General features: G+C 47.7%; 1 protein-coding gene across 3 annotated transcripts in view; it reads left to right on the plus strand.

Moving 5' to 3' along the window:
• The window catches only part of jade2 (jade family PHD finger 2), a 152,850-nt gene that overhangs the window by 120,203 nt on the left and 22,270 nt on the right, over window positions 1-10,377 (plus strand). For all 3 annotated transcript variants that reach the window (XM_082960242.1, XM_082960244.1, XM_045693416.2), the window contains one exon: window positions 9,593-9,710. In XM_082960242.1, the coding sequence (XP_082816368.1) occupies window positions 9,593-9,710 (118 nt within the window). The remainder of the gene's footprint in view (window positions 1-9,592; window positions 9,711-10,377) is intronic.

Raw genomic sequence — 10,377 nt, forward strand, 5'->3', positions numbered from 1 at the left:
TGCTTTGCTGCTGCTTTCACTTTAATTAATTCCAAAAACGACCTTGGTGAGGGCTTAGAAAAGCAGTCTGTTGATGAGCAAATTGCACCCTATTCCCTATATGGTGCACTATTCCCTATATAGGGCCCTGGTCAAAAGTAGTGCAGTATGTAGGGGATAGGGTTCAATTTGGGAATGTCTGTGACTAGACCAACCGATCAGAAGAGAACAGAGCAGAACAGTATCACTCTGTTTATTAAAGGGATACTTGGGGATTTTGGGAGATCTCCAGACAGATACCGGCCCTGAGGGTCTTCTCTGACACAGCAGTCAAACAATTCTGAGCCCTGATTGTATGAGGATGTCTCCCGGGAGGCCCCCCCCCCCCCCCCCCAGTGGACTGGGCTTGGGTGTAGTGTCAGTGCGTGATTAACAGGAGCTAATAAATTCTCCTCCTGGCTTGACTCTCTTCAGGGAGGAGGAGGAATCTGGTAGGGAGGATCTCCTGATGGCTGTAAACAGCATGGCACACTACAGAGCTGGCCTCTCTCACAAAGCCTCCTCATCCACTACCGTATCCAGCTGCAACAGCCTGGGCTGTCTGTCTGACCCACTTTTCAGCTCTCTCTCCCTCCCTCATTCTCTCTGTCCGTCTCCCTCCCCCTTTCCTCCCCTGTGCGTCTTTTGATATGCGGTGCTTTGGTTTTTGGCAGGCGTGTGTTGACGAGTCACAGCATTTCTCTCTCTCGCTGTATAATATAATATATATATTAGAGGCCTTTCGCGGGTCCGAGAAGTTGGACCTGGGGCTTTCCCATCCGGACCCGATATGCATAAATACATTTTAGAAACCAAGAAACCCACTCAGAATGGACCCGTGGACAACTGCACCCGTTCCTTATAGACCTTGTCAGCAGCAGGAAAGTCAATTGTCAAGCTACTTTATTTACCGGAGCTGATAAAGAGCGAGGCAGAGAGAGGTGGGAGGGAGAGACGAGAGACCGCAACCAACCAAGCCGACTTGCGCTATAGTAGACTAATAGCTGCCATAGCGCTGCCATAGCTAGGTTATTTATCATCCAATAGGATTACTTACTACCTGTCTTGACTGCATCAAACCCGGGAGAAGCTAGTTAAGTTGGCTAGCTGGCTGGCTAGGATAATTCAGGCTGGATGCACATTCTTTTCCTACACAATTACATACAACTCCATTCAGAATATATAGTAGCCTGTCCTTCTCCTTTAACTTTAAATTTCATCATTTTAATTCCGTCTTCCATTGATTAGATACACTACGTGACCAAAAGTATGTGGACACCTGCTCGTCGAACATCTCATTCCAAATCATGGGCATTAATGTGGAGCTGGTCCTCTCTTTCCTGCTATAACAGCCCCTAATCTTCTGGGAAGGCTTGAACATGTGGGGACTTGCTTCCATTCAGACACGAGCATTAGTGAGGTCAGGCACTGATGGGCGACTAGGCCTGGCTCGCAGTCGGCGTTTCAATTCATCCCAAAGGTGTTCGATGGGGTTGAGGTCAGGGCTCTGTGCAGGCCATTCAAGTTCTTCCACAGCAATCTCAAACCATTTCTGTATGGAACTCGCTTTGTGCACGGGGGCATTGTCATGCTGAAACAGGAAAAGGCCTTCCCCAAACTGTTGCCACAAAGTTGGAAGCACAGAATCGTCTAGAATATCATTGTAGCGTTTTAAGATTCCCCTTCACTGGAACTAAGGGGCCTAGCCTGAACCATGACAAACAGCCCCAGACCGTTATTCCTCCTCCACCAAACTTTACAGTTGGCACTAAGCGTTGGGGTAGGTTGTGTTCTCCTGGCATCCGTCAAACCCAGATTCGTCTGTCGGACTGCCAGATGGTGAAGCGTGATTCATCATTCCAGAGAACGCGTTTCCACTGCTCCAGAGACCAATTGCGGCGAGCTTTACACCACTCCAGCAGACTCTTGGCATTGCGCATGGTGATCTTAGACTTGTGTGCTGCTGCTTAGCCATGGAAATCCATTTCATGAAGCTCCCGACGAACAGTTCTTGTGCTAACGTTGCTTCCAGAGGCAGTTTGTAACTCGGTAGTGAGTGTTGCAACCGAGGACAGATTATTTTTTACGCCCTTCAGCACTCCGCCAGTCCCATTCTGTGAGCTTGTGTGGCCTACCACTTTGCGGCTGAGCTGTTGTTGCTCCTACACGTTGCCACTTCATAATAACATCACTTACAGTTGACCGGGGCAGCTCTAGCAGGGAAGAAATTTGACTAACTGACTTGTTGGAAAGGTGGCATCCTATGACGGTGCCACATTTGAAAGTCTGAGCTCTTCAGTAAGGCCATTCTACTGCCAATGTTTGTCTATGGAGATTGCGTGGCTCTGTGCTCAATTTTATACACCTGTCAGCAACGGGTGGGGCTGAAATAGCCGAATACAGTCATTTGAAGGGGTGTCCACATACTTTTGTGTATATATAGTGTTTCTCCCAGCTTTTGCCCCATGCGGAGGCTCTGACTGCTTTGATGACTTATGATTGACCAACAACAACAAGCTACACACGTCACTCTCGTGAAAAGCAAAGAGCAGCAGCACAAACTACACAATTTCTCTCTCTCTCTCTACTACAGCAGGTGCTTTCGAATACGAACGGGTCCTCCCGAACAAGTCAGTTAAAATTACACATACCCGTGACAATCCAATCTGACCCAGTCCGTGACATTATTTAGAATTCTGGATCTGGACCCATTCGGGTACAGGTGGATCCTTGAAGACCTCTTATATTTATGCCATATAGCAGACGCTTTTATCCAAAGCGACTTAACAGTGATGCGCGCATACATTTTACGTGTCGGTTGCCCCGGGAATCAAACCCACAATCCTGATGGTGAAAGCGTCATGCTCTACCAATTGAGCCATACAGGATCTCTCTCCCTTTCTGTCTGTCTTTCTCTCTCCCACTGCGTCTTTCTCCTGTCCTGTTCAGAGAACTAGCAGCGGAGTAGGTTGAGAGTGAGCGAGAGAGCTGTCCGTCTGTCTGTCTATCCCAGAGACCCACGTTACGATGCTATACTCTCCTCTCTCTGCTTTAGCACTCGGGCTCAATAGCACAATGGATCGGGCTGAATCAGAACGCGTTATTGTCTAGTGAATGAGCTTCTATTTCATATGAGAGTCAGGTAGTGTTTTATCGCCGGACCTCAACGGATAATGAAGTCCTCCACGTCCCCACATTCACCTCGTACGCACTGACACCCCACTCTGCTCTTGCCCTTTTGACACGTTTTCCTGAGAGGGATATGTCACACTAATTAAAGTAGTCTCTGCTATATCCATGTAGTCTGTCAGTGGGGCGATGCTGTTACTCTCCCTCTTCAGGGTGTTGCTCAGTGATATTGTTCAAGCCACCAATATACACGTGTATCCCTCTACACATTAGTGGTATATCAGCTGAACTGTTTTATTAACTGTAAAGCCCTACAGAGAGTCAGTGGTGAGCGCTGCACCCCATATCGCAATATTATTTTGGACTGTATTATATCTGTACTTTGACTCCAAGTGTCGAGTTGTCAAAAAGGTAGCGTTAGCTAGCGCTAATCGGCTGTATCTGCGCCAAAACTCTGGTATTTTTCATCCTATAACATGTGCTCCATCTGTTTAACCCTTGTGTAGTCTTAACATTCTGTGTACTCCCCTTGTCATAAGGGTAAAAAAAATGACCCGCCTTCACTAAACCCCTAAAATGAAGCAGCTTAATTGAATTTTAAACCCCAAATCTATTTGGCATGAAGAAACATCACACACTTTGAAAATCTGGGTTTTCCCACTTCACAGTGCAGAAAGACTGCATTTAATCAGTGGACACCACTTGTTTTTATTACAACATACCTGTCATAATTGATTTCTTTACTTAAGTAGAGGTTGATTATTATTATTATTATTGCTAAAGGTACTGCATAGGTGTTAACATGAATTGTTTTGCAAGAGATAGCACTTGTATAGCCTTAGCAAGTAGCAGAAATGTGCAGAAAGTAGTTTTGAATGCATTTTATTGAAGGGAAACAATAACAGTCTTGAACTTTTTTGACAACATAGTGATATATTCTTATATACTGTACAATGAGGAATTCAACTACAAAATACTAGTCTTCTCCCATTTTTTTAACCATTGCCTCCATCCACAAGGTGTATAAACAACAACAATAAATAAGAATTAAATAAGATAATATATACAAAACAAAAACATGAAGAACATAAATCAATCAACTCTAATTAGCACATGTAGTACAGTATGCAAGTGTGTGGGCATGAACTTTTCAGATATATTTCTCACATGTGCAACACATAGTATTTGTTTTACAGTCCTTCTTTGGGGGGGCAGAATTGGCATCTCCTCCTCTTGCCTGGCCCAGCTACAGCCTCAGGTGGATCAGGACAAGATTCAGCCCCCTGAACAGCTTTCACAAGCGCTGCAGAGACTGCTGTGTGGAGGAGGCGCTCTCTTCTTTGAATGTGTGGGGTTACAGATGCCTTTCCCAGCTGCTCCAGGAGCACCCTCCTCTTGCATTAGGCATCCAGGTAGGGTTGATCTTGTTCCATATCACGAAGGCATTGTATGTGGACACATCAATGATGTTATGGAAGATGACCAGGGGCCAGCGAGCAGTCATCCTCCTGCAGCTGTAAGTTCCAATCACCTTGTCGTCCACGCCTCCTCTGTTGTGGTTGTAGTACAGGATGATGGCTGGCTTCCTGTCCTCACAATCACTTTTCTCAGCAATTTCGTGCAGTGTGCTCAGGAGGACCACATTCTTCTTCCTCTTTGGGAGGTAAAAAACTAGAGTGGGGGGGGTGAAGGCAAGCTTTGATGAGAAGGCCTCTCTCCCCCTTGTTGTGAGGAGTACAGGGGGGAGCTCAGGCTTGTTCTTTCTAACTGTGCCAACCATGGTGATCTTCCTCTTCAGGAGCTGCTGGCTGAGTTCATAAGAGATGAAGAAATTGTCACAAGTGACATTGTGCCCCCTCAGTCCATCTGTCACATCAAGCACAACCCACATCCCCTGGTTCTTCTCTGGGCCTCCACTGGTCAGCTTCCCTGTGTAGACTTGCATCTCCAAGCGTAGCTGGATTGTACATCACAGGCCACCCATATCTTGATGCCATACTTTGCTGGCTTGCTGGGCATATACTGCCGGAAAGGACAGCGACCTTTTGATAAAAGAGACTAAATGTACCTCGGAATAGAACCAGTTGCTCATCCACTGTTACTTCAGGCCCAGGGTTGTAGAGGTACGGCAGACGCTCCACCCACTTCTCCCAGACCTCTCTTATGGCCGCCAGTTTGTCTCTCGCACGTCTTGCAGGTCTTGACTCACGGTTATCAAATCGTAGCGTTCTTGAGAAAGTATGAAAGCCTTTCAGTGGCATCGTGGCACGGAAAATCGCCCTTCCACTCTCTGCATCCCAGAGACTACATGTAGCCTCGCCTCTGGACCTATACACACCCGCTAAGATTAGCAGCCCTATGTAGACACGCAGGTCAATCTCATCCATCCTTTTCCATTTGTCTCCATATTTACGGAAACCCTCCAAATTTGTCAATTCCAGGATGATTTTTTTTATGGCTGGTGTGATGGACATGTAGAATGTGGAGGCGATGTCCTGGGCATGGGCAACTGCATGTCTTGTGGGCCCTGGGGTCATCCTTATGACATTTTGTGCAGCCATCCTGCCCTGGTTGTCATATGGTGTCAAGGACCATGTTATTTTGCTGACAAAAATGTCTGTCTTTCGGCTTGGGGGATTTCTTCTTCATCAGAAGATGATGCATCGTGCTCTGGGTTGTGTTCCTCCCCATCTTCTTCTTCAGATACCTCCTCCTCTTCTAAATCATTGTTATCTTGTTCCTCCTGGACATCTGAAAAAATCCGATCTACCACCTGTTGGGCACTGAAACGTACAGTCATGGCTTCAGCAAAAGAGAGAACTGGGGGGACTGTCATCTGCAGCACCTTTATAGCCCCTGACTGCATTTCCCATTAGTAAACAATGCTTTCAATAAATGTCTATTTTGTCTGAAATAGTTTTTATTTTGTCTGTGAACTGGAGTCACGTGTGGGGTCGTTGAGGGGAGATGCTGCACATGCACAAGAACGTTTTAGTTTTGTCTGAGTTCAAACCGTAGCACACAATCTTCATTTCTCATTTTGTCTTTGTGGTGTGTGAATTATTTTATAACTGCCGGGTCAAAAATGACCCTAAGACAATCTTTGTACCCTGGTGGTGTACAGCTTTCATGGAAATATGAACAAAGACCATGTTTCACTTTTTCTAATGTTGGGGTCACTCTAGGAAAAGTCATCAAATTTCAAGTTGAAAAAAGATAATTTAGGGGGTTTTCTCTGTTCTTAAACATGGTGGCGGGTCATTTTTGACCCTTAAGACAACAAGAGGGTTAAATAGTGAGTAAAAAAATATTCCGCACTTTTATTTCCATGACTGATCAAAACAAATTTTCTCATACTGTCTTTTGCCTCTGCAGCAAACATGTAGTGAGCAATATATCGGGACATCAAATACCAATAAAATCGCAATATAGAATCGCAATACATCTGCACTTAATTATCATGATAAAATCATATTGTGAAGTCCCTGGAAATTCCCAGCACCTATTCCTTACATAGTGCACTACTTTTGACAATACACTATACAGGGAATAAGGTGCAATTTGGGATGCAACCGAGGTGTTCTTGCCTCTCCCTCTCTGGGGCTCTGGCCAGCCCTTCTAGTCACTGTCTGTAACTGTAGGATCATCTCTGATGCGCACGGTGCACTTTCACCCCGAGGCAGCCCCATTTCCACGCCACGTTCCATGCCTGGTCGTCAGGGGAGTGGCGTCGGTGCCGTGCGTGTGAGCACACAGACCCGTTTCACACCGCGGTCACTGAGACCTGGACCGCGAGCGGTCACCGACGCATCTGCTGTCATCAGGCCCTAATTAAATCAATGGGTGTCTGGCAGGAGAGGAGCGGAGCGGGCCCTGTTCAGTCCACTAACTACACCACCAATACTCACTCTATCCTCGCTGTCTCTCTGTGCTACAGAGTCAGGCAGAGATGGAGTGGGGGAGAGATGTGTAATTCTAGAATAGAGGGAGAAAAAGAGAGAAATGGAAGGAGAAAAGAAATGGGTTTACTGTGTTGTAGGGATGCAGGGGAAGGAGTGATTGTGCGATTGGGGAAGTGATCAGAGCGAGAGGGAAGAAACTGAGAGACATTTGTTTACTGTGTGGTATTGGAGCAGTTGGCCCTGCTCGGCACAGTAAATACACCACTAAGGCCTCTGTGTACGGAGCCAGAGGGAGAGTGAGAGGGAAGGATGAGATGGATGAAGGGATAGAGGAGGGAACAGATAAGGATGGAGAGAGAGAGAGAGAGAGGGAGAGGAGAATAGAAAGTAGGTGAAAAGCTGTTTGCTCTGCGTGTGCTATGGAAGAGGAGTGGCCCCTTAGCAGTTATCTGTACTCCTATCCCGGGGCCGAAGGACAAATTGAGGGAGGGAGGGAGGGAGGTAGAGAGAGGGGATAGTGTGGATTGGAGAAATTGCTAAAGATGAGAGAGGTCAATAGGGTGTGTCCCAAATGGCCCCCTGTTCCCTACATTGTGCACTCTGGTCCCAGGTCAAAAGTAGTGCATTATAAAGGGAATAGGGTTCCATTTGGGATGCAGCCATAGATTAGAGCGGGAGGGAAGTGTCTGCCCCCCCCCCCCATTTGAAGGCCTTCCGTTCCTCATCCCCCTCAACTTGTTGTTGAAAACAGTCCCCCCCACCACCACTCGTAATCTAACACAGATACTGAACATTGTGTCCCACATGAAAATCTATTTTTATCCTACTTGGAACTAATAGAATACTTAGGATAGCTGGCCACCAGACAACTTAATAAGCAAACTAGCAGCAAGCGATACCAAACATTAGGCCTGTGGTTATCTCCTCCCACACAGCGGCAGTGTGCTGGCCATATCTCCTCTGTTAACCGTTTGTTTAATGTACTAGCCCCATCAGCGGAATACATTGGGACACAATTAATGTTTTGCTCCTGCTGGAGCTAAACATAGCAGGGAGAGGAGAACAGTTTTGTGTGTGTGTGTGTGTGTGTGTGTGTGTGTGTGTGTGTGTGTGTGTGTGTGTGTGTGTGTGTGTGTGTGGTTTCTCAACAGAAATGGATGATGTAGTAGTACTGGTATTCTATTGTTCTTCCCGGACACTGTTTGCACTCTCCTGTTGGCTGGTGTGATATACAGTGTCATTGAGAGATGCCAGTTGAGTCCTTGGTGATGCCAGATCAGATGTGTGCCTTTTTGTTGTGTGCGCGTTCTTGCGTTGTCTATGCGCGTGTGCTGTCTGCGTCAGTGTGCGAGACAGGCAGGGCGGACTGCGAGAACAGATCTGTCTTTTGTGGAGTGTCTGGGTGGCTCAGCTCCGCCGGGCTGTACCATCTGAGTGACAGGACGGACGCCTCGCACAGCACAGCCTGGCTGGCAGACAAAGGCGGCGTTTTCTTTCTGACTGCGCAGTACTTTTCATCCTCTGTCATTACGCTCTGTCCGTCCGTCTGTCGGCGTCTGTCTGTCCGTCTGTCTGTCAGCGTCCGTCCGTCTTGTCGCTCTCTCTCTCGCTCTCTGCCCTCAATATATATATCTGTTTTCTCGTCAGCCATATCCTCGCTAGTCCCTCTTCCCGTCATCACTGTGACTAATCCTTAGTCACACACTCTCATTGATAAAGATGCGCACTGAAATATGCTGGAGAGAAAAACAGCACACACTCTCACACAGATGTGCTTTGACACAGGACACACTGGGAGCCCTCAGGTGTGTGTGTGTGTGTGTGTGTGTGTGTGTGTGTGTGTGTGTGTGTGTGTGTGTGTGTGTGTGTGTGTGTGTGTGTGTGTGTGTGTGTGTCCTGTTCCTGGCTGTGAGCCAGCCTCTCTGTTTTACTGGGGACTACTCCACAGTGGGTTGGCTATGGCCTAACCCGGCAGCTTCCCGAGGGGGAGGCTCGTCGCTCCAGCTTTCCACAACACACACACCGCTACTCCTTCGACAGCCACGTTGTCCCACTGCCAAACCAGAGCCCCATAAACACACATGAAAACATATGAAAGTGATTTGACAGGGTGAGGAGTTGGAGGGGGGGGGGTGATGATGCTAAGAGAATTAGTCTAGCTCGAGTTCCTACCCCGGGCTGCAGTCTAGTTACACCCCTACCCTTCTGCCCCGCATTGGGGAGGTTGAGACTGAATAAAGACAGAGAGAGAGAGAGAGAGAGAGAGGGAAGCTGGGTGGTTTTAATGGGGCCTTTCTCTCTGCTATAGATCCAACCTGGTTATTATAATGGGTTCAGAGGACTGTGTGACGTTTGTCTTTCTGTCTCTGGGTGTGTCTCTCCTGTCTCTGGGGTGTGTCTCTCTGTCTCTGGGTGTGTCTCTCTGTCTCTGGGTGTGTCTCTCTGTCTCTGGGTGTTGACGTGTGGCTCTCTGTCTCTGGGTGTGACGTGTGGCTCTCTGTCTCTGGGTGTGACGTGTGGCTCTCTGTCTCTGGGTGTGGCAGGTGAGGAACCTGTGCTACATGGTCACACGGCGGGAGAAGATGAAGAGTTCCCTGTGTGACCTCCAGGAGAAGATTTTCCACCTGCAGATCCAGCTGCTGGAGGAGGACCTAGCTGGAGGTGAGTGGCACAAACACACACACACACACACACCCGCACACACACACACCCGCACGCACACGATCAGAGAGCCCGAACACAAGCCACCAGCTGCAGTGTAGGGCTGTGTTTGACACAAACAGACATGCATACAGTATTACACTGCTGTGACTTCCTTCCTTCCTGTTATAACCTCACCAAGGGTGAATTCAGGACAGCAGTATGTGGCCCTGTTCTAATACTTTCAAAATGCAACCTTCTTATCTCCTTGTTCAATATTTTAAACATGCATCCTTCCCTCCTTGAGGTAATATGGGAATGGGATGGAACCCGTGGTCATGATTTAGGGAATACTTCAGGTTTCCATTCCATTCCCATGTGACTTCAAGGCAGGAAGGAGGGAAGGATGCACGTGTAAAGTATTTGAACCGAGCTCGTGCCAGTTTTGCAGAGGCAGATGGGCAGGGCCCTCCCTGAGTTGGTGCCTACATGGACTGCTGCTCTTCAGCTTAGGCTGTGTTCAGCCCTCAAAGCTCAGTGACTCTGTCTAGTGGATTCACTCTAAGGACTAGATGGTAGACACAAAGCAATATGCTATCACTGTGGAAGCTGAGATCATCCAGACATGGCCTGCGTCCCCATTGGCACCCTATTCCCCACATAGTGTGCTACTTTTGACCAGGGCCCA

Source organism: Salmo salar, chromosome 13 (assembly GCF_965601325.2).
Source record: "Salmo salar chromosome 13, fSalSal1, whole genome shotgun sequence".
Classification (NCBI taxonomy): Eukaryota; Metazoa; Chordata; class Actinopteri; order Salmoniformes; family Salmonidae; genus Salmo; species Salmo salar.